The sequence below is a fragment of the Hibiscus syriacus genome, unplaced genomic scaffold (assembly GCF_006381635.1).
Source record: "Hibiscus syriacus cultivar Baekdansim isolate YM2019G1 unplaced genomic scaffold, ASM638163v2 tig00110840_pilon, whole genome shotgun sequence".
Classification (NCBI taxonomy): Eukaryota; Viridiplantae; Streptophyta; class Magnoliopsida; order Malvales; family Malvaceae; genus Hibiscus; species Hibiscus syriacus.
The window spans coordinates 1459588-1484931 of NW_024062887.1; the positions used below are offsets into that span (position 1 = coordinate 1459588).

General features: G+C 33.4%; 1 protein-coding gene across 1 annotated transcript; it reads left to right on the top strand.

The window, feature by feature from the left end:
• Window positions 1-2712: 2712 nt before the first annotated feature.
• On the top strand, window positions 2713-5526 carry LOC120143296 (calcium-dependent protein kinase 24-like). The gene is made up of 8 exons (XM_039157654.1): window positions 2713-3321; window positions 3429-3566; window positions 3732-3875; window positions 3963-4115; window positions 4244-4359; window positions 4775-4942; window positions 5040-5267; window positions 5366-5526. The coding sequence occupies exons 1-8, from the start codon at window positions 2805-2807 to the stop codon at window positions 5504-5506; spliced, it is 1605 nt and encodes a 534-aa protein (XP_039013585.1). The 5' UTR covers window positions 2713-2804; the 3' UTR covers window positions 5507-5526.
• The last annotated feature ends 19818 nt before the right edge of the window (window positions 5527-25344 follow it).

Consider the following 25344-nt stretch of genomic DNA (forward strand, 5'->3'; position numbering starts at 1 on the left):
CATCGATGCATAGTCTTGTGCATCGATGCATGGTATGTGCATCGATGCATAAAATGCATTCGATGTTTGAAAAATTATTTGGTGCATCGATGCATGGATTTGTGCATCGGTGCATCACTTTGAAAAATTGATTTTAGGCTTTATTTTGGTTCAAACTACTTTGTGAAAATTGTTTCAAAAATAATTTAAGTATAAAACACAATTTTACACATTTAGTAAGGTTTGAAATTGATCTTGAAAGACTTGGAGTAATAATTTGATATTCGAGTAATTAAATCGAATATACTTTGTGAAATCTTAAAATTCATTTAATTTAATTTGTTATATCGAAACATCAAAATGTTTTCAACAATAGATTTTCGATTTTTTTTACAACCTTGTTTATATTTTCGAGTCTTTTTGATTTAACAAAAAGGGTGAGAAATGTTAAGTGTTACAATATTTTAAAGGGGAGAAGTGTTATAGTAAGGGGGAGTAGTAATTTCAAAATTAATTTTAAACTTGATTTTTCAAAGAAAATCTTAAAATTACACAAATGTTTTGTTATATCAAAAAGGGGGAGATTGTTGAAAACATTTTGATGTTTCGATATAACAAATTAAATTAAATGAATTTTAAGATTTCACAAAGTATATTCGATTTAATTAATCGAATATCAAATTATTACTCCAAGTCTTTCAAGATCAATTTCAAACCTTACTAAATGTGTAAAATTGTGTTTTATACTTAAACTATTTTTAAACAATTTTCACAAGATATTTTGAACCAAAATCAAGCCTAAAATCAAATTTTCAAAGTGATGCACCGATGCATCAATCTATGCATCGATGCACCAATCCATGCATCGATGCACCAATTAATTTTTCAAACATCGAATGCATTTTATGCATCGATGCACATACCATGCATCGATGCACTCAGTGCATTTGATGCATCGATGCACAAGACTATGCAACGATGCACTCAGGCTTTTTCAAAACATCGAATGCATTTTATGCATCGATGCACTCTTAGTGCACCGATGCACTGAGAGTCCAACGGTCAAAATATTTGAATTTTACACTGATGCACCGATGCACCGATGCACCTAGGGTGTGCATCGTGCACTAAAGCTCCCAACTGCTTTAATTAATTGTTTTCACACTTAAACGCTCTATTGACTCCACTAATCATCCCCAACGTTCAGAATAATTTGAAGGTGTATTTAAACAAGCTTAGAAGCCACTGATCAACAAAAAAAAAACAACAATCAACAAGAATCAAGAGAGAATCAAAGAGAAAGCATCAAACCTCAAGTTTGAGCATTTCAAGCCTATTTTTCATTCAATATTCATTTTGCTTTCAAGAACACTACTTGTACTCAATTGTATTCATTTTTAGTGTTCTTTTCTTTGTTCTAGAATTGTGCAAACAATCTACCTTGTGAGGATTTTCTTGTAAGTTTGCAAATTTGTAATTTTCTCTTTGAGAAAGAGTGTTCTCAAGAATTGAGGTATATTCTTGAGGGAGTTGTAAGGTTATCTCTTTGGCCTCAAAAGAAAGAACAAATTAGTGAATTTGTTGGAAAATCCTTAGTGTGGATAGATAAGGTAGTGGACTCAAACTTTGGTTGAGAAAGTCGAACTACTCTAAATCGCTGTGCAATTTCTTTCAATTTTCTGCAAAAGCTTCCACCAAAATTTTAATTGCCAATTCACCCCCTCTTGGCCGATTCCATCAATCGATTAACTCAACAGGGTTCTATAGTTGGCCTAATTATAAAATTAGATTTAGGATTATGGTTAGGGTTTATGAATTAGCGGATTAGGAGAACGCGAAAATTGATGGTGGTCGTCGTACACGGGGAGCTGTGACCACTACCTGTGAAGGTGACGACTTTCAGTGAGGTAGCACCAGCCGGTGATGACTCGGACGGTCGCCCAAGTCCAAACAAAACTAAAGAAACTTACCTTACCGAATTGGTTGCGCGAACGACGAGAAACGACATCCACGTGGGAAGGGAGGATCGACAATGACTATGTCACCGGTGGAAGAGGCTAACGGCAGCGACGGTGATGACTTCAATGGCAAGGAAAAAATATTTAGAATTTTTTTATTTAGAGGTTGGTATTTGATCCAATTACTGTTAAAAAGATTATGGAAAATAATGTAATTATTATTTTATTTTAAATAATTTACCTTTATATTTTTAATTAATTTATAATTATAAGTTGAGTCCTTTATAATTTTATATTTTTATATATTAAATTAATGATACTCAACGATTAGTGATACTCAAATATACTGGTCGAACGCGGTAAAATTTTTCAAGTTTTTATTACGACTGTATCATCTAAAAGTCAGTGGATAAACAAAATAAAGGAATACATAAAGCAACAATAGAAACAAACTAACGAAATATATAAAACAACATTACGCAACCAAAACTGTATGACAGGACGAAAATGAGAGAGGTAGCTGTGATTAAAACCATAACGGCATTTTAATGTTGAAAGACAACTATAGTTTAAACTGTCCTAAGAAAATGGCTGGACAAATCTAACATAAACCAATAACTTTATTCTCAAATTCTTTCAACTTCTCTAATAATAAAAAATAGTCCCAAGTTTAGTATTACTTTTTTTTATCTTTCGCAATTTGCTAGGGTTTACATTTTTCCTTCTCAAAAGCTAAAATAATAATAATTTTTTTTCTTTCTTATGAGATGTTTTTTATTCAAAACATGGAACCAAATCAAACTTAATTAACTCGATTCTCTTCTTTCTCGTTGTCGTTGTTGCCGTTGCTACTACCATCATCGTTCGATGGGAAGTTGCATATCGGCACCAAAAAAACTAGTAGGTATAATATCAAAGAAAGATCATTATAGTTACAAACCTAAACCAAGACCCAAATCGAAACATGCACGTTTTGGCCCCGAACGTATACGGAGATCGTTAAACTTACGTAATAGGGTTTTGAAGGATTCATCGGGAAGCAACATCTCAGGAAGGTATAAGATCAGAGAAGAGCTAGGGAGAGGCGAGTTCGGGGTCACGAGCAAATGTTTCGATTTGAAAACCGGGGAGCCTTACGCGTGCAAGAAGATATCGAAGGCGAGACTGCGGACGGAGATCGACATCGAAGATGTAAGGAGAGAAGTTGAGATCATGAAACATTTGCCTAAGCATCCGAACATTGTGGCCTTTAGGGAAGCCTTTGAAGATAAAGAAGCTGTATATCTTGTAATGGAGCTTTGCCATGGCGGTGAACTCTTTGATAGAATCGTCGCTAAAGGTCATTACACGGAACGAGCCGCCGCTAGAGTTGTGAAAACCATTTGGAATCATAAAGGTAAATCAAACAATCAAACCCATTTTTCTAATTATTAGATATTTTATATTAAATTCCATATAAATATGCAGATAGTTTACGATCTATAATTTATATATATTTGTTGCAGGTATGCCATGAACATGGAGTGGTACATAGGGATTTAAAACCAGAGAATTTCCTGTTGGCGGATGAGAATGAAACTGCCTCTATAAAAGCAATTGATTTTGGCCTTTCCATTTTCTATAAACCTGGTAAGCTTATATGAACCCTATTTGTATAATATCGAACTTAATATTGATTTATTCGATAGGTTCAATTAAGAAATAAAAAGAAAATTGTTAAACTAGACTATATAATAAAATAAAATCGAAATGAAACAAAATCAAATCGAGTAAATGATCAGGATTAAATGGCAGGTCAGCAGTTCAATGACATTGTTGGAAGTCCTTATTATATGGCTCCAGACGTTTTAAAAAGGAACTATGGCAAAGAAGTTGATATTTGGAGTGCTGGTGTTATCCTCTATATCTTGCTTTGTGGAGTTCCTCCCTTTTGGGCTGGTAATTATATATGTATATATATTATACTCGCATTTAAATTTTTAATTTTGATTCTGAATTTGAATAACATATAAAATGGAATTGCAGACAATGAAGAAGGCATTGCACAAGCAATAATAAGAGGAAAGATAGATTTTGAAAGGGATCCATGGCCTAAGGTTTCTGAGGAAGCAAAGGATCTTGTTAAGAGAATGCTCGACCCCAATCCTAGAACTCGGATAACCGTTCAACAGGTTTACGGTACGTTAGTCTCGTTTGTGATTACATCTTACATTGTCTGTAATTTTCATGTTAATGTCTAGTTTAGATGGTTCGTATTTGAGACGAGTTTATATGATGTTGGTTTTGCATGCTACTTAATGATGAAGAACATCCGTGGATACTAAACTTGGAACATGCTCGAAATGTGAATCTTGGAGAACACGTGAGAGCAAGGATTAAGCAATTCTCATTGATGAACAAGTTCAAGAAAGAAGTTCTTAGGGTTAGAATCCCATTCAACACCTTTCCTCTTTACTTTCTATGTTTAATATATATGCTTTGAAAACAAAATAATATGAGGGTCTTTCACTTCTGAAATTGAAAATCAATAAATCATCTAATTTAGCATATAAAATTAAATTGCTTTATTTTCGAACCGGTTAAATTGATTCAACTTGTAAAATATTAAAAAAATTATAGAACTAAGCTTCAATTTGGATGTAGGAAACAAATTAGGTGTAAAATATTTTTTTTTATGTAAAGCGGATATAAAAAGATTTTAGAGTGACAATTAAAAGAAGAGAATTCAGATTTAAGATGAGCACGTATCCACACACTAATGTGGCTCCGTCATTGGCCTTACAAAGCTTCATTTATGACCCGAGAAATGTTGAGACACACATATATTATTATTACAGGTCGTAGCGGACAACTTACCGGATGAACAAGTGGATTCAATCACGGAGATGTTTAATATGATGGATACTGATGAAAGCGGTAACTTGACGTTCGAGGAACTTAGAGACGGGCTTAAGAAAATCGGACATTCTCTCGATGATCCTGATGTTCAGATGTTAATGGAAGCAGTATGTTTATTTCTTCTTCTTTTCTTCTTTTTTTTTTCCCAAAAAATAATTAGAATATTATCTTAATGTTGTGAGAAAAAAATGAATATGTAAGCAGGCGGACATGGATGGAAACGGGATTCTGAGCCGGGATGAGTTTGTAATAATGGTGGTTCACCTGAAACGGATCGGAGGCAACAACGAGCTATTGTCTCAAGCCTTTACTGTGTTCGACAAGAACCGAAGTGGTTACATCGAACTGGAAGATCTGCAAGAAGCTTTATGCCACGACAACGTTCATCAACAGCTTATCAAAGACATCATGGCCGATGTCGATAAAGATAAGGCACATTCCCATCTTCCCCTTTAAATTGCACTTCTTTTTTCTGCCTTTTTTTTTTTATTATTTATTAACATTGGATTTGCTGTAATTTGAATGTGTAGGATGGACGAATCAGTTACGAAGAATTCAAGGCAATGATGGCAACAGGGACGGATTGGAAGATGGCTTCTCGACAATATTCCAGAGCTTTGCTAAATGCAGTCAGCATGAAAATATTAAGACAATCTGTTCAATTAAAGTGATATATATTGTATCGATGTAATATGGGAACTCAAACTTTGAGGTTTCACTCTCGATAAATACTCGGATCGAATGAACTCGACTCGAGCTCGAACTCGACTCGAGTTCGTAACGGGCTTAAACGAGCTATTCGATATTCGACTCGAAAAACTCGTGAGCAGCTCGAAAAAATATTATATTATAATTTTAGATTTTTTAAAATTACATTATTAAAAATATATTAAAAATACACTATGATAATTATAAAATTTTAAAAATATATTAAAAATTCTATAATACAAATACCCTCAAATTTTAATTTTTTTAATTAACCAAGTTCAATTGTTTCATTTTTAAAAGAAAAATAAAAGCACATATAATTAAGCACATGTTATTACACGTGTTTGATTGATTTTTTTCTTTCTTTTTTAACGTAGAAAAATAAAATAAAAAAATAAGAAAAAATAGCCAAACAATAGAAAAATTGAAAATGATTAAAAATTATTTTTAAATAAATATTCTTATATTTATTTTAAATTAATAAAAAATTATTTATCTAATGAAAAATATTTAATATATTTCTAATGATAATATTTTTAATTAACTAATTTTTTAAATTGTTGTTATATTTTGAGGTTTTAGGTTCAAATATCATAAATATCAAGGGTTTGAGCATTTAATATCAAGATACTATATTGTACTTACCTCATAAATCGGTACCAAATCGATTAATTAATATCTTTGTAATGAACCCTAAACCCTAAACCCATTTAGCACAATTCAGCAGTAGCAGTCGCCAAAAGGGGCTCTCTGCTTCATGCTGAAGCATTAATCCTACAGCGGTGCAGTACGTGAAAGGAGAACAAGGGTGTGTTATAAAGAAGAAGCAATTAGCATCATTACAACATACTTACCTGGGCGGGGTCAATGGTTTGAACTTGTTTCTCCAGTACTCATCTAGTACATATCACTTAAATAAATATTCTATTTTGAAAATAAATTTTTCAAAAAATATTAATGTCACGTAAATGTGTATTTGTCTTATGTGATAAAATAACTTTGATACCACAATTCATTAGTTGGTCTCATCTATCTACATGTCTTTATATAAACAAGTCTATAAATTGTATATATGTATTTTAAGAAAACTATGGAAAGTTTGAGACTATAACATTTAGGAAATTATTTGGTTGGTAAACTTCTTTTAATTCCACAAGTTAAATTATGAAGATCGTACGTTATTAGTTAATATTTTTTAAATAATTAAATAAAACACATGCTAATTTTTAATCCACTTGTATATTACATAATTTATAATTAATTTATCAAATGACAATCTAAATATTTTTTATTTAATTTAAGTTGATTATAAGATAATATATGTTTAAAATACTTTAATCATTTAACAATAAAAATTTAAATATTTTTATAAACAACATAATCAAACTTAAAATTTATAAATATAACAATAATTATTTAACTAACTTATTTAAAACATTTAATGAAATAAACGCGAAATATAAATGAATCACTTTAAATGCGGGGAAGAGATAAGAGTGCAAATTTGAGAGGGGAGAAGTGGGTGTGGGGTCACCATCAATGAGTCTTCCCGTTGGTCATTCCTTTTAGATGTCTGGAAATGTGGAAAATTTTGCCATAATTTGTTATCACACAATTTTCATACTTTGAAAGTTGAATCCCAGAAGAAATCTATATACTCATCTCCTCCCCCCAAATATATATATATACAGGAAAATTTTGGTAACATGTTTCTCCTTTCCCTTCTTCAACGGCAGTAGCATTTAAGGAGACCCTCCATTCATTTCTTTGAAGAACAATAAATTGGAGGATTTGTTTTACTTTTTTATAAATATTTTGGGGGGAGGAGTTCCCTAGAAGATGATAAGATGGTGGTGGGTTTCTGCTTTTCAATTAGTCGAGTTGTTTGTTAGCTCAATGGTTCATCTTTTATATGGGTTTTATGTATATAGCACTGTTGTTGCTGGGGACCTTCCTCAAGCTTTGAGTGATAGGATTTTCAAGTCTAATGCAAGTTTAGAGGTGAAAAGACAAGATCCCAGTAAAACCAACGTTGATGATCTCCCTCCTATTGTTTTGGTTATGGCATTTTTGGTTTTGGCAAAGGAGTATGTTCATCTTCTTCCTTTTGGTGTTCTTTTTTTTCCCTTTTTTTAAGTTTAAGCTGAATTTTATGATCTGATGTGGGTTACTTTTTTACAGAAATTTGGAAGTGTTTCATATTTTGTAGGGCTGAGAAGAAAGACGAGAGGGTCCTTGTGCCTGATTTGGGTTTTTGTAGAAATTTGGAAGTGTTTCCTTTTGTGTTTCATATCCCACATCGTTGAGATACTATAAGATGGCAGGATAAGCTATATATAAACAAGCGGGCTTGTGCAGTTGAAACATATTTTTCTTGGCTTCTTGGCTAAGATTTGAGCTTAATTTGAGCTTGATTCGAGCTTGATTCGAGCTTGATTCAAGCTTAAAATCGAGCTTTAATCGAGTTCGAGTCCCGAGTTTTAATTGATTTCTTGAATTTTTTTTGAGTTCTAGCCTTTTCGAGTTCGAGTCGAGTTTTAATATTATTTTGAGTTCGAGTCGAGCTTGATAATTTTAAGCTCGCGAGTTTTCGAGTCGAGCTTACTATAAATGGTTTCGAGTTTGAGTTGAGTTCAGCAATACTTGAGCTCGACTCGGCTCGTTTACACCCTAGTTTCACTGCAATATTTTATTTTATTTTTAAAATTCCCACGACATTAGAGCGGAATATTGTACATTTATAGGGGAAATTGTGAGGAATACATTTGAGTTTCCTTTTTCCTTTTATATATAAAAAAGATGTGTTAGACGTATTCAATGATTTTATGAAAAACTTCCAATTGTATATTTCTTTAAATTTCTCCACCAAGTGAAAGGGGAATGTTGTATGTTTACCATAGGGAAATGGTGAGAAGTTTCAGAGTTACTTGTACTATAAATTTATTTTTCTAACCTAAAATGTTTACATCATTTTGGGTTGGTGTTGGTGTTAACTTATATGTTATTATAGAATGATTTTGCTCTAATTATTTATCTGTTGCTCTTTTATCCATAGTTCTATAATTGTTAAATTTTAACATATATAATGTTGGATCCATCAAACGATTTATGATAAAAAATAGTATTGTTCTTCGTAGAAGTCCAGGTTTAAGTAGCTGAATCCAATAATGTGTGTACTATCAATAACTAAAAAGATATTAAATATTGTTAGTGTTTGACTCGAATTCAAAGTGTCACAAATTAATTAAAATAAATATTAGGAAAGTAGAAAACAAAAGTATAAAACTTTATTAAAGTTGATTTCTACTTTATTTAGTTTTCATTTGTAATCAAGTATATATCCCTATAAATAGATACTAAGGGTCAGGGTTAGATATCAAATTCTTTTCTTTCACCAAAATCCTCTTGTATTTTCTTCCTTCATATTAGTGAAATTCTTCTTCTCTGCCTGTGATTTTTTCCTTTTGGGTTTTCCACGTAAACCCTAGTGTTCTTTGTTTTTCCTTTTCTATCACGTTTATTTGTTTGTTGATAACCATCGTTTCGATATTATAACATATATATTACTATATAATCACATACTACTAAAAAAGTTAATGTATTGTTGATAGAATGTTAATTCAATTTAAAATATAATTTTTATCACATAATCTGTCATTATTATTAAATATAATTGTTTTTTGTTTCAGTAGTAACGTTCGCAACACTTCTGTACTCATCCTCCATAGTCAACCTGGAAACTGACTTTTGTTTCCTAGAGTTCCACATCACAAGATTATCACCTACAAACACACAATAGCCAGAGATAAACTTATGGTCGTCAGTGTTTGCAGCCCAATCAGCATCAACAGAGGCTACAACATTGAACCCTGCCACTGTATGTGCTATGATCAAGCCATGATTAATCGTTCCCACCAAGTACCTCAAAATCCTTTAATTGCAACAAGTTGTTCTAGTCTTGGAGCATGCATGTACTATGCTACCTTATTAACACTAAATGCAATGTCTGGACGAGTGTGACATGCATATAACGATGCACCTACAATGCTTCAACACTCATAGGCATTATGAAGCAACACCCCTTTACCTTGACTCAACTTAGAAGACACAAGCATGGTGTAGATGTAGGATTGACAATACTCATTTTTGTCTTCATCAACAGCTCTAGGATAAACTTCCTTTGGCTAAGAATTAATGAACAACCATAACGCTTAACTTCTATGCCCAGAAAATAATGTAGATCACCAAGATCTTTCAAGGCAAACTCACTCCCAAGAAGCCTCACTACTTCTTCAATCTGTCTGTTGGAGCTTCCAATCAACACTATATCATCAACATACACAAGTATGTAAACACATTGACCGTCTACCCAATGAACAAACAACGACGTATCTGCTGAAGGTTCTTTAAACCCAATCTTAATTAGACAATTCTTCAGTTTATCATGCCAGTTTCGAGGAGCTTGGCGTAAACCATAAAACGCCTTTTTAACCAGCACACGAATGGACTACCATTAGCAGCTACTTCCTCAAACCCAGGTGGCTGTTGCATGAACACCTCTTTATGCAAATCATCATACATGAATGCATTGTTTACGTCCACCTGGCGCAACTGCCAACCATTCGTAACACCTAATGAAAGGATAACATTCAATGTTGCAAATCTGACAACCGGACTGAATGTTTCACCAAAATCATGTCCTGACACTTGAGAAAACCCTTTAGCTACTAACCTAGCTTTATACCTGTTAATTGAGCCATCAGGGTTCTTTCAATTTGAACATCCATTTACACCCAACCACTGACCGTCCTTCAGGTAGTTTCACTAGGTCCATGTACCATTCTTTCTTAAAGCTTCAACCTCTGCATGCATTGCTACTCTCCATTGGAGAGACTGAAGTGCTTCATAAACATTCAGAGGTTTATATCATCATAGCTAGCCAATTACAATTTAGGCTTAAATATTCTATACTTACTTCTTGTCAGCATTGAATGTCAATTCGAAGAGCTTGTATCATTGCCATCTCTTAAAGGAACAACATTGTCAAAAGAACCAGACACTGCCACATGTTGCCTTTGACTTGCTAATTCAACATCTTCAGCTGTACTTACTTCACCACCTTATTCTCCTTCTTCTTGTTGGACTGCAGCTTCTAGAGAAGTTTCACCCATATCTACTGTGACCTAACCCATATGACCAGAATTTCTATCAAAACTGCTTTCACTTGCACTAACTACCTCCTGTTACACTGCTACACTCAGCGGACTAACACCTTCAGTCAAATCAGTCTGATTCATACCACCAGAACAAGTTCCTTGATCTACACAAGTCCTATTTGTTCGAAATTGCCTTATATCAGTGATAACCTCAAGTTCTATAGACTTTGTTTATTAGGTACAAATGTATTACTCGAACCCTACAAATAGAAAAGTCAGCTCATCAAAATTACATGTCTAGAAACATATATCTTGCCACTGGCTGCTAGACATATGTATCCTTTGGGCTAAGGGCTGTAACCTAGAAATGTACATGGCTGGGAACGAAAATCAAGTTTGTGCTGTTCAAACAACCTCAAGTGAGGAAACATTTACACCCAAAGATCTTCATGAATTCATATTCTGGTTTCTTTCCCTAAATTTCTCATAAGGTGACAGCCCATCCAAGACGCTAGTAGGAAGTCTATTGATAAGAAAAACTGCAGTAATAGCCGCATAATACCAATAATGCAAAGGCATAGCAGCTTATTCTAACAAAACCAAGGCAAGCTCAATGATGTGTCGATGTTTCCTTTCGACCACACCATTCTGCTCGGATGCATGAGGGAAAGCAACACGATGTACAATCCCTTCTTTTAACAACATAGATAATAGACTGTGTTACTCTCCACCTCAGTCACTTTGCACAGCCTCACAAACAACCCAACCTGAGTTACAACCATTTATTGAAATAACTTAAACGTATTTACTGCTTGCGATCGTGCTTTTAAAAAATAAACCCAAGTATGTCTTGAATAAGCATAAAAAAACGACAAGTAATAGTAATATCCATTATAAGATAAATGAGTTGGTCCCCATATATCAGTGTACACAAGTTGAAAGGGTTCAGTACACACAAAATTGGAATGAAAGAAATGCAACTTATGGATTTTGCCAATGCAACTGTATGATATGTTGTATGCCCTAACCTTCTATGCCAAAGATTGTAAACATCATCAGCCACAACAGAATTGACACATGTATTTTTATAAACACTTGATATAGAAATACTAGGAAACACATAAAGTCCCTCTTGCATTCTTCCTTGGAGAAGCACCTCTTTAGTAACTGCATCATGAACACACAACCTTGTGCATAAAATTCAAATACCACATCGTTGTCCCTAGGAAACTTGGACACAGACAACAAATTTTATGTTATGCCAGGTACATGGAGTAAATCATTAACTAACTGTACTCTAGAAGCATACTTCATGACCGTACTACCAACCAAATCAACAGGTAATGAAGCACCATCACCCACAACCAGCTTACATGAACCACTACAACCAGTTCTGTGAGTTATAATATTTGCATCTGGAGTAACATGGTGGGTAACACTAGAGTCAACAACCCACTAATCCTACTTAGCCACTGATGTATCAGCACTAGTCGAAGAATGAAGTTGAGAACCCTTCGAAGAACACATACAAGCACACTTATCATACGTAGTAGTGTGAGCTTAAGCAAATTCTTCATCATATATGGATTGATTGTTACTAACAATCTGAAACCCTTCATCGTAACAGTTCCAACAATGATCAACTAAGTGTCCGATCTTGCCACAAAGCTGACACTGAACACGCGGCCTACCACGTCCTCGATCTGCTCAACCACCAGACCTGCCACCTGACCGAGCAGTGGTCATACGATCTCTATCATAGTTTGAATATGACTGTTTAGAGTAATCACCTAAACCAGCTCCATGAGCAAGATGAGCCGCAACCATCACAGTTTCTTCTTGAGCAGCACAACAATATGCGTTTCTGTATCTATAAGCATGGTACAAACCTTATCTAAGGGCAACATGTCACCGATGGATGTTATAACAACCATAAACAGCGATACTCACGCGGTAACCCGTATATTGTCTTCTCCTTTCTTGAGAGACTGAAGTTACAATGTAAACTCATCATCGAGGTTGAAGACCTAGTTGCAAAATATTACAACACCGAAGCCCAGATAGATGTAGCTGTCTCAGCTCCCACAAATTGATACAAAAGATGTTGACTAATGGTAGAAAGTAACCATGATGCTAATGCACTGTCCTGGGCTACAAAATCATCATAAGCTTCATTGGGAACAAAACTGCCATCTTCATCAACAATCATCTTCGGTGGAGATTGCATACCACCAGTGGGAAGACGGTCAAGCCGATGACTGCGAACGGTAAGTAAAACTTGTTGTTTCCATAACAAGAAATTTGTTTCATCCAACACTACATTGATCTTATTGTTAGAAAATATCGAATCACAATAATCAGTAAAAAACAGGCAAAAAACCCATAAAGATCCGTTAATAAAATAGAAACATCATACCAGAACTATTGAGCAATCACCTTTTACAGTTAACAACACATGAACTAACAAGAACACCATGAGTTACACAACAAGAAAAGCAAGAAGCTCCAGGAACTTATGGCGATTGATACCATGTGAGAAAGTGACTTCATTGAAGAAATGTAAAACCAAGATGCATATCATTTATTGAACTATACCACTGCTTATATACAAGAGAATACAGCCACTATAACTACTTATAACAGCTAACAACTACCAGTTAATAACTGTCCCTAAGAGCTTCCTAACTACACAACTAACTGCACATCAACAATACCTTCATCATTCAACAATGTGCACATTAAGATATAACTATATATAGGAGTAATATCTACAACAACGTTTGAAAAAAATAAGCAACATATGAAGGAGAAAAGAAAGCATAATCTGGAGCATGATAGCCAAATGTCCCCAGAACTCGAGTTGAATGAAGGCGAGCAGCCATGTCCGGAGACTGATTCGAGAGGTTAAATCCGCAATCTTGGCTTTGAAATCTTCAAAGAGGAGCACATTACTAGATCGTACATCTCTGTGTATAACAGAGGGTTGAGCCTTCTCGTGCAAGTATTCCAAGCCCCTTGCTGCATTGGTCGCAATCTTTACCCGCTTCATCCAGTCAAGCACCAGACCTGGTTGCGCCCCTGGAACTCCCTTCCTTCCTGTAATTCCAAAAAAAAAGTAAGTCATACTAATAGTCTAAATCATGAACTCATACGTTACATTATTGCCTGACAAACCATACAATACGCCATGTAATGATCCCATTGTTGCATACTCATATGCAAGCACACGGACATTGCCTTCAACACAGTAGCCTTGCAGCTCGGCAAAGTTTTCGTGCTTCATCTCGAAACCATGGAAACCTAAACAAAGAAAATTTGCCCGGTCCAATAATTAGGAAACAAGATCAAACACATGAACATGAGCACACACTTCTGTCAAATTTTAAAAACTCGAAATCCAGTTCGGGCTCGGGGGAAACATCAATCTTTTAACAGCTACAGCTTGTCCATTATCCAGCCTGCATAATAAATTCTTCCGTAAGAACCTTCTCCGATTAAAGCGCTGCTCCAAAATTGTTCGTATATTCTTCCAATTCTTCCAATGATGATGCCGGCACTTCGAGAGGCGGTGGTTCTCGATCTTCGGTTTAATAGGAGCTGCCACTTTTGAGTTCTTTTGATGTCCTGAATCGTTTCATCGGGGTAAGTGAGAAATTATTATAACAGAATTCCATGGAAAATATCATAGAAAGAAACAGACCATCTGGATTATGCTTGGGACACTTGAATTGGTCAGTTTCGCAAGAATGATAATTCTCCTCTGCCTGAGCTGAACAGAAAAGCCATCGATGCATCCTTGTTTTTTTTTCATCTCAAAAGAGACCCTCCGGATGCATTACATTCATAATTCAGATATTTTGTTAAATTTTATTGATAATTGATTTTCATTTCATTAAAATTTTATAAATTTATTCCCTAAAATTTTATAAATTCGTTCTCTTAAAGTCGACTTCCTATCCCTGAGATCTAAGAGGGATTTCACATTCATCCAGCAATTCGAAATTCACAACAACAAAAATGAAGAAGAATGTTTCAGCACGAAACATGTGGATTGCATTTTGTTACGTTCTTTTGTACACGCCCCCATAAGGTCAAGAGACACCTATAGGACAAGCCAACCTTGATGCCTCCCAATTACTCATTTTACCGTCGGTTCCTTCGGTCCATCCCTGCTTCCAGTCCTCGGGATAAACCGTCTTCGACCTCCAGCAACGTTCTTGTATCAACACATTTCATAACTTCTTTGAAATAAAAATAAATATGTTCCAAAATAAAACAACAACTCCATGTTATGCAATGTCATGGAGTATGGTTCAAGAAAAAAATTCCATTAACATTCAATACATAAAAAAGTAGAAGAGAAAAGTGAGCCATTAAGCCTTGTTTAAAACTTATCTTCCATAAAGAAGGGGAAATGCAATATCAAAATACCAACAAATTATACCTCACAAAAGATAAACCAAAATGATTATAAAGTTATTTTTAAAAAATAAAAATTGTACTTGATTTGCTCTCTATTTCCTCTCTTTCTCCAGGGCTGGTTTTGAAGGGAATCAGAGATGAATTGGAATATTTCTCCAATTAAATATAGTTTCAGCTTCTTCTTTTTCAGTTTCTCCCCTACAAATATATCTTTTCATTTTATAAGGAAATTTGTTTAGATTATTATTTTATCTATTAAACAAAACTACCTAAAACCTGGTTTTGCATGTCAAATAAATGCATTTAATAATTTCAAATGATAAAATTAAAAGTAAATAACGTTGGATTTACTATTTTATTAATCAAAAAGCTTTTTTGGTATGTTTATTAATAGAAAACGTTTGGATAAATTATCCCATCAGTCATTAACTTTAATTTATGCATCAATTTAGTCACTATACTTTAAAATATTTCAGCTTTAGTGCTAAACTTTGACATTGTTTTTTTTCTTTCATTGAGCCGTTAAATCTTTAATACCTGACTGAAGTGACATTTGGAAAAAATGGCAGAATAATGCATTATGGGAATTTTTTTCCCACAATAACGTGGTTTCAACATTATTTTCCCATCTAGGGTATTTTCTACAGTATACGCCTAAAGCCCCCAGGATATCTCGCGTCTTCAGGCCAACCTGTTGCATACAGAATCCCCATGGATTACTCGGCGTCTTCAGGCAAAATGGAGTAGAGAAGACCACGGGATTTCTCGACGTCTTCAGCGTACGTCGTGATTTCTCTGCATGGCGTGGGAAGCAACAAATTTGTTGCTGCATGGGCGGGCCAGGAACGATGGGAATCTCTGCAATGTGGGAAGCAACAACTCTACTATTGCATGCATTGGGAATACGTCTAATAATGACACTATTATTAGACCAATAATGCATGCACTGAGTTTTGTTATAAAATAAGGGTGGGGATTGCATTGCATGCATGAGTTGGGTGAGTTGGGTTTTAAGTTATAGAAGCAAGTGAACTGTGTTGAATTTTTTTTCGATCGAAGTCAATTGGAGTTGATGCTTGAAGTGGGTTTTCAGTGGTCTCGGAGATTTTTGTGGTTCGATAATTTTCGAGTTTTGGTTTAATGTTGTTCAAAACACAATTTATCTCTCATTTCCAATGTGAACTTCATTTATTTTTTTCCCCTCTTGAAAGAATGCTTATATATGTTAGGAGGATGATAAAATCTTTATTACCATCAGGCAGAGGGTAAAGTTGATGGTATTCAATATTTGTGATAAATTATTTTATGAAAATTTTAAATTATATATATTTTTAGATCTTTATTATATAATTTTTTTAAAAAAATTAATTATCTTATTCATTATTAGTAGACTTAAAGTAGAAATATATCGTGATTAGCACAACTTTAGATTCAAACTTTAGATTTTAAGAATGTAAAGAATGATTTTAATAATAAAGGATGATACATTTATTGTGATTAGCACAAATCCTTATAATATTTTTTATTTGATGCATTTAAATTTGTTCATGAGAATATAGTAATTTGAGTATTATTGTTAATTTAAAATTAGAAAATTTAAGTTTGATTGGTATACAGAAAATTTATGAATATAAAATTATCGAATTTTATTTAAACTTAAAATCAAAAACCGAAGTTAAATTCGAAGTCAAAAGAATTTAAACTCAAAACTTCTTGAATTTGTTCGATTGAAATTTAAACCTAAATCTAAGTACATGGAAATTAATATAATATCTCTTATATAACAACATATAAATGCATAAATATTTATATTATAACCATTTAATTAAGAAAATAAAAACTAATATAACGTGTATAAAATAGTATAAACTAATATATTATGAATTTGATGGTATGATTTTACAGATTAAATCGTATTTGAGTGGTTTGGTAAGTTAGTTTAAATTTTATTGATTTATTTCTTTATAAATATAAATTAAATAGACTATTTATTTTTTGATTTAACAAAATTTTTGTTTAAATTTTATTTAATTGTTGAAATATTTAATTTTTTTTATAGATTTGTTGAAACATGACAGAAGAAAATGTTCTTTTGAGGCTAGATGGTCGACACATTTCTAGTCATTTGGGAGCACTGTATTATGATTGAATAATATTTTTTTTGAGAATGGTGAATTAATTCTAATTACATGGATTAACAAATTGCAGGATGACGAACAACGAGTCCTTCATTGTCGACTTACCAATTGTAAGATGCCAGATGAACGTATTGTCGATAATTTAAAATGGTGTGCTTTTACGATGTCACATTTGTAAGAATTTAAGTTGGTCCCCAGTTTGATCAGTGCATTAATTGAATGGTGGAGACCAGAAACTCATACATTTCATCTTCCGTGTGGTGAATACGATCACTTTGGAGGATGTGGCTTTAAAACACGGGTACCTACAAATGAATGTCCGTGTGGGAAATAATGATCATGACTGTTTGAAATATGTGGGAGTACCTTGGGAAAGTACCATAAAAAGCATTAACAAAAGGGTCACGTGTGAGATTATCATGGTTGGCAAATGAGTTTAAGCTCGAACTTTATTGTACTGAGCAAGACATTATATATGCAACTCAAGCATATATATTACGGTTGATCAGCAGAATCTTGATGCCAGATAAATCCAGTAATCTTGCTCATACAATATCTTTCATTTTTGGGTAACTTTTTTAATACCCGTCAGTATAGTATGGATTGGCAATATTGGTGTTCTTGTATCACAAGATGTGCAAGCGTCATTACTTGTAAATGATGCATGTACGACGAAATCAGTGGATGTATGATGTTATTACAATCGTGGTCTGGCACAGAATTCCATGGTTAACATCGATTAGTCAACTGCAGTTGACTTTCCTTGCCGGAAGGAATTTTTTATTTAAAATTTTTTATCTTAAATTAATTAAAGAATATTTTGGAAAGGAAAATAATTAGAGAATTTATTTTGATTGGTATACAGATGGAGGCATAAAATATAAGGAACGGGGTTGGTACACAATAATGTGAAGAGTTTAGATTTAAGATGGACATCAAATGCAAAGTTGAGGTATATATAATTAATTAACGAATTATTTTTTATTTTGTTTGTGATATTGTTGTTTATTTATTTAGTTGATTTTATAAGTATTTTATTAATTAATAACTATATAATTTTATTTTACAATTTATTTGGAGGTCGTATGAATTCATTCAACTAATGATATATCCATAATATGTTGAATTAAAATAAAGAAAATTAAACAATCATTGAAATACAAATAAGTAAGAAATTCAATTATTTGTTCAAATAGAAATAAGATTACTAGTAAGACATGTATCGTGGAAGGTTTGGACAATTTCTTTCTGAATGACCTTCACCTCTACATAATTCACATCTCTTCGGTTGACCTTTCTCTCTAATATGGATATCCCTAATGTTATGAATACAAGTATATTCAGGTTGACCCGTCAGACTTCTACGAAGTAGTGGATTTGGAAACCATTCATCATGATGTCGATTATCCCAATAAGATTCATTTGGGATCGGTCAGAACTCATGGTTGTATATATTTAATATCCTCTGTAGGTGAAAGCACTCATCAACATAAGTGTATGAATTGGTTCTAGTATGTATACATGCAACGACTGCATGAGTACACAGATATTTCCACGCCTAAAAGCGGCCACAATCATACCATGTTTGTCATAAATTAATTGTAAATGATTCTCGATCTGCTCATTCGTTGCAACGTATCCATGAGATGACAATAAAAGTATGTCCAATTCGATCAAAGTCATGAACAAAAATTGAGGTTTCCATACGCTCATTTGCTTCCATTGCTTCTACCACCATTAGAGCCCATATTTTACCTCGATTTATCATACCTCGATCTCTTTCCTTTAGACCAAACTTAGCCAACCTAAAGTATGTCTCTTTCACCATACTCGCTATTGGGAGATGGGTGTACCTTTTAGTACTGCATTAATGGCCTCAGAAAGGTTTATAGTCCATCGTATGCTTGCGAACATTCTCCGCTCGATTTTTGACGCCCACTTCCAAACGCGCTCATCTATGACCTTCAAATCCTCCAATCTCTTGTCAAAATTTGGTTGGCGTAGTTCATATCCTATTTCAAAATATATATTGTGTTAAAGTCATTATAAACAAACACATAATGGGTATAAATGCTAAAAAATAAAACTTACCTATGTGACTATCTCCCTAATATGGTCGTATGAAACTTCTCAATACAATTCTTACCAATATGATGGATATATTATATGGGATATTGTTGAAAACATTTTTGTGTTTTGATATAACAAATTAAGTTTAAATGAATTTTAAGATTTTACAAATGATTTTCTAAGTATATTCGATTTAATTAATCGAATATCAAATTATTACTCCAAGTCTTTCAAGTTCAAATTCAAACCTTACTAAATATGTAAAATTGTGTTTTATACTTAAACTATTTTTGAAACAATTTTCATAAAGTATTTTGAACCAAAATCAAGCCTAAAATCAAATTATCAAAGTGATGCACCGATGCACCAATCCATGCATCGATGCACCATGAGTTAAATTGAACATCGAATGCATTTCATGCATCGATGCACTTACCATGCACCGATGCACTGAGAATTTTATGAAAACATCGAATGCATTTGATGCATCGATGCACCAGCCATGCATCGATGCACTCTGGCTATTTTGAAACATCGAATGCACTTGATGCACTCTTAGTGCACTGATGCACTAAGGGTTCAACGGTCAAAATATTTGAATTTTACACTGATGCACCGATGCACCATGGGTATGCATCGATGCACTGACGCTCCCAACTGAATTTATTAATTGTTTTCACACTTAAACGATTATATTGACTCCACTAAGCATCCCCAACGTTCAGAATCATTTGAAGGTGTATTTAAACAAGCGTAGAAGCCATTGATCAAAAACAAGAAACAACAATCAACAAGAATCAAGAGAGAATAAAAGAGAAAGCATCAAACCTTAAGTTTGAGCATTTCAGGCCTATTTTTCATTCAATATTCATTTTGCTTTCAAGAACACTACTTGTACTCAATTGTATTCATTTTTTAGTGTTCTTTTCTTTGTTCTAGAATTGTGCAAACAATCTACCTCGTGAGGATTTCCTTGTAAGTTTGCAAATTTGTAATCTTCTCTTTGAGAAAGAGTGTTATCAAGAATTGGGGTATATTCTTGAGGGAGTTGTAAGGTTATCTCTTTGGCCTCAAAAGAAAGAACAAATTAGTGAATTTGTTGGAAAAATCCTTAGTGTGGATAGCTAAGGTAGTGGACGTAGACTTTGATTGAGAAAGTCAAACCACTCTAAATCGCTGTGCAATTACTTTCAATTTTCGACAAAAGCTTCCACCAAAATTTTAATTGCCAATTCAACCCCCTCTTGGTCAATTCCGTCGATCGATTAACTCAACAGATATGCGTGAAGAGGTGTCCAACAACTTCTCAATCATTTAATTGCTTCCAAAAGGCCTGTTACTCGATCGAATATCAAGGAAACTCCATCTTCTCGGACGACATACTTACGTAGATTGGTCAAAAAGAAGCCCCAAGCCTCTGTCGTCTCTCCTTCAACGATGGCAAATGCAATTGGGAATATATTTCGTTGACCATCCTGCATAGCTGCTATCAATAATATATGTATGTATTGACCGTATAACCACTTTCCATCTACTTGGACCATACGTTTGCAAAATAGAAAACCTTCTATGCATGACTTGAATGCCCAAAAGAGTTTATGGAATATTTTCTTCACTTGAAGAAGTTGACCTTCTCGGTTGTATGCAGGCATGGTCTGAGACTTCACGATGGTTCCAGGTATGAATTATTTCATATATATTGTAACAAATCATGTAACTCATTGTATGATGTATCCCAATCGCCATATATCAACCTCTTTGCCTTCTCATTTGCATGCTAAACGGGTTTGTATTTTACATTGTACCTGAACTGGTCTTGAATAGATACAGATAACACCGAGCAAGGGATCCTTGGATTTCGTTCAACCAATACCTTCACATATTGACATAATACATCAGAGTCCAATAGTCAGTGGTTTTGTTCAATAGAGTTTTACAAACATGTATGGACCATTTTACCTTGTTATGATGCAAGCATCTTGCCTCTGCATTTTGGACACTCTGATCAGCCACTTACACTTGGGCCCATATTTAGCACACTTCACGTATAGAGTTTTCTGGTTGGACTCTGTAACCTTGCAATCTACATGGCCTCTTATGCAATACTCTTTAATCGCAAGTGTAGCTTCTTTTTTTCCTCTGTATTGATTTCCAATTGATAATTCACCTCACCAGAGTTATCAGACGATTCAATCATGTAGCTTGAAGTTAAATGTGGCATCTCCGGGAATTCAGGTGCCCTCATTGCTTCATAATCAATCTCTTACATGTGAGGGGTAGGTTGATACGGTGTTAGATATTGATCAATATTGATATCAGATTCATCATCATCGAACATATCATCCTCCTCAGCTAAAAGAAGTTCCTCAATTTCTTCATCTTCACTCGAATCATCAAGTATTTCTTCCCAGCGATTTTCAGCGTCATACTCTACAGCTCTAGATGTTCCACCAACTTCATTTGCACTTTCCAACATCGCCACAAAGCTGTTAAAAGACCTATATGTCGGGTTATCGAAATGACTCTCTAAAGGCACTTGAGATGAAGTTCCAACCATATTTCTTGATGACCCAGGCACATTAGATATATTACACAACTCAACAAATAACTCAATAATTGGAATATTTGTTGAGTCATGTAATTCAACCATAGTTATAATATCATCATCTTCTTGAAGTGGTACTGCAGCATACCTGATCGGATTGGGACATACCATAAATTTGTGCATCAAACCATCAACTTTAGCACATATTTTTATTTCTATCATCTCTTTCATCTCTACAAATGTGATGTCCCTTTTAAACATCATATTTATAGGTGCTTCAGACTGAAAAACAACTCCGACCTCATTTTCCATAATATGTCCATTATAATGGACAATCGTGAAAAATTTGTTGCTTATTTTCTCTACACGTAAAAATATAGATATTCATAATAAATTATATTTATAATTATAATGAAAATTAATTATTTACAAAATTATAAATAATAAATGTTAATATGTTAACAATTTTTTAAAATAATGCTTAAATACTATGATTAAATTATAATAATGATTAAATTTATTACTTCATATTTTTTATAACTACTTATTATTGCTTTGAATTTATTACTCACTAATTCATTATACTTTCCTGTGCAACAACCAACCACCAACCTACCCGGGATATTAATGGATAATTAATAACCACCAACCTACCTGAGTTATTAAAGGATAATTATTAACCACCAACCTATTGATATTATTAATGGATAATTAATGCTGCAATTATTTTTTGCCATTATAATAAATTTTATTTTTCTACTACAAATACTAAATTTATTACTTCATATTTTTTATACCTACTTGTTATTACTTCGAATTTATTACTCCCTAATTCATTATACTTTCTCGTTCAACCACCAACCAGGAACCTTCTCGAATTATTCATGGATAATTAATAACCACCAACCTACCCGGTTATTAATGGATTAATTACTGGTGTCATTATTTCTCGTCATTATAATTAATATTATTTTTCTACTACAAATATTAAATCAAATATGTTCATCTAAATATCTTAAATTTTTTACTACAAATACTTTATTGAAGTGTTTAATTTTTAATTCTATTAACGATAAAAAATCTATTTATTTATTTTATTTATAGGAATTAATGAGAACAAATATACGAAATTTTTTATTTATTTTTAAAACAGGAATCAAACTTAAATTTAAAAAAAATTAAATTAACAATAATACTCAAATACGATTAAGTTTGTGAAGCTAGAAAATATAATTTCGTACCTGAATATCAGTAAAAAGAGCCACAGAAGCACTAGATGTAAAACTTATAACATATACGATTGCCAAACCTGCAACCTACATTAACCGTATAACTCATAACAACATCGGGAAAAAGCAATTCAAAGAAATAAAATAACTATAAAACACTAGATTTTTAACAAAGGTAATTTCTATTTAAAATAAAAAATAATGAAACAATAAAATTTACATAAAACTTACCAAATATTCTAATTATTTCTTTCTTTCTTCGAACTTTTTTATCTCCTTTTTCCCCTACTCTCTCTCTCTCTCGACCATGCAAGATTTCTTCCTTTCTTTTCTAACTCTACTATTCTTTTTCCCCGAACTCTCAACACCCCATATTTATAAACCCCATATCGGTGCCCAAATTATTGGTGGATAATAATTGCACCATTATTGGTGCCCAATAATGGAACCACGCATGCTTCGTTCCAATTCCCAAAGCATGCATCTGCAGTAGAGATTCCCATCGTCCCCCCATGCAGTAGCAGAGTTGTTGCTTCCCAATCCATGCAGAGAAATCCCGTGTACGCTGAAGACGTCGAGAAATCCCGTGGTCTTCTCTACCCTATTTTTCCTTAAGACATCGAGTAATCCATGGGGATTCTGCATGCAACGGGTTGGCCTGAAGATGCCGAGATATCCCGGAGACTTTAGGCGTATACTGTAGAAAATACCTTAGTTGGGGAAATAATGTTGAAACCACGTAATTGTGGGGAAAAATTTCCTATAGTGCATTATTCTGGCATTTTTGCCGTGACATTTTGCTGCTAATATGAAAGCTAAATATTGTTCCACCTCATCAGCTACTACATGAAAATTATGATTTATTCATTCACTTTCAGCCGTCACAAAAAATTGTCATTCTTTGTATCTTTTAAGATCATTCTAGATATTTATAAACTAATCTCATTATCTTATATCACCTTATAAATTGACATTTATAATACTCAACTTATGATGTTAAATTCTTGTATATTTTGATATTTTAATATTAAATACCAAATCCATTATTAATTAAATCAAAACACGAACAATCTTTTCTTTTAATTTCTCATAAAACTTTTTTTTCTGTTTTAAACGACTTAGGTTAAAATTCAAGCACATGTACAAACTATACTGTTTGAACTCGAGTCACGAAGAGAGAACAATTTTTTCTTAATCAGTAGGACCACTCCAAGGGTTCTTATTTATTTTTCTTGAATTAAAAGAATGCATATTTGTCCCAGTCTTGGACCCAATAATTTAATAAATGAAAGAACTATTTTTCAAAAAAAAAATGAAAGAACTTAGTATTCAAGTGTTAATAAGTTAGTAAATGAAAAAACTGATACACCGATGTAAATAAGTATGGATAGTTCAATAAGTAAAAATAAAAAATAAAAATCACATATGTATAAATAAGTATTAATAGTTTAATACTTCCAACCTCGCAGCAGAACTCCCCAATTTTATTCATCTCATTTCGAACGGCAATATAAACACAAGTTTTGAGCAGGGCGCCAGACAGTGATCGGGAAAATGTCACTTATTACATCAACCTAAACAGTTAAATAACAAACCTCAAAATACATGTTACACGGTCGCTTCATCTTTTTATAATATAATCGATATCCATCATCATTGCCACAACGTATTTGTATATGGATATTAGGATTTGAATATGACCCAAGTAATTGAGCATATCCATGTTGAACACTTGTATATCCGATGCTCAATCGCGAGTCCGGATAACATAGATGCCCATAGCTGCATTGGAATCAACTGCCGATCAGTAACCTAGCTTGATTCTGTTTAAAATAAAAGTGGCAAAAATGGTGGATTGATTAGTAAAAACTAAAAACCAGCTGGACCTCAAGGTTCATCTCCATGAGACTGGTATTTCTTACGGTGAGACCGGGGGAAGAGTAGTTATCGGATTTGCTTTTCTGCTGCGGTTTCGGAGACAGCCTGCAATTTTGGCACAACGAACCATCAATTTAAACAAATGACATGCATTCATTCCGAAAACATGAAAAATGGGGGGGGGGGGGAACTCATATCAGACACGTACCTTATCTCCAACACTTATATTGACATGGGATAATAGACCAAACAATCCAGTTACTTATATTATGTTCGTGTAATTGTTCATGACATAATCATGTTTAAGGTGTTACATATTTTATAAAAATTGACATTTAATAATTTGTGTTGCATATATATTTG

What these genes read in the sequence shown, in the direction of transcription:
- LOC120143296 (XM_039157654.1), top strand. Translation starts at nt 2,805, where the DNA reads ATGGGAAGTTGCATATCGGCACCAAAAAAACTAGTAGGTATAATATCA. An exon ending in AGTTCCTCCCTTTTGGGCTG is followed by an intron (nt 3,876 to 3,962) that starts GTAATTATATAT and finishes ATGGAATTGCAG; the next exon opens with ACAATGAAGAAGGCATTGCA. An exon ending in AACCGTTCAACAGGTTTACG is followed by an intron (nt 4,116 to 4,243) that starts GTACGTTAGTCT and finishes TTAATGATGAAG; the next exon opens with AACATCCGTGGATACTAAAC.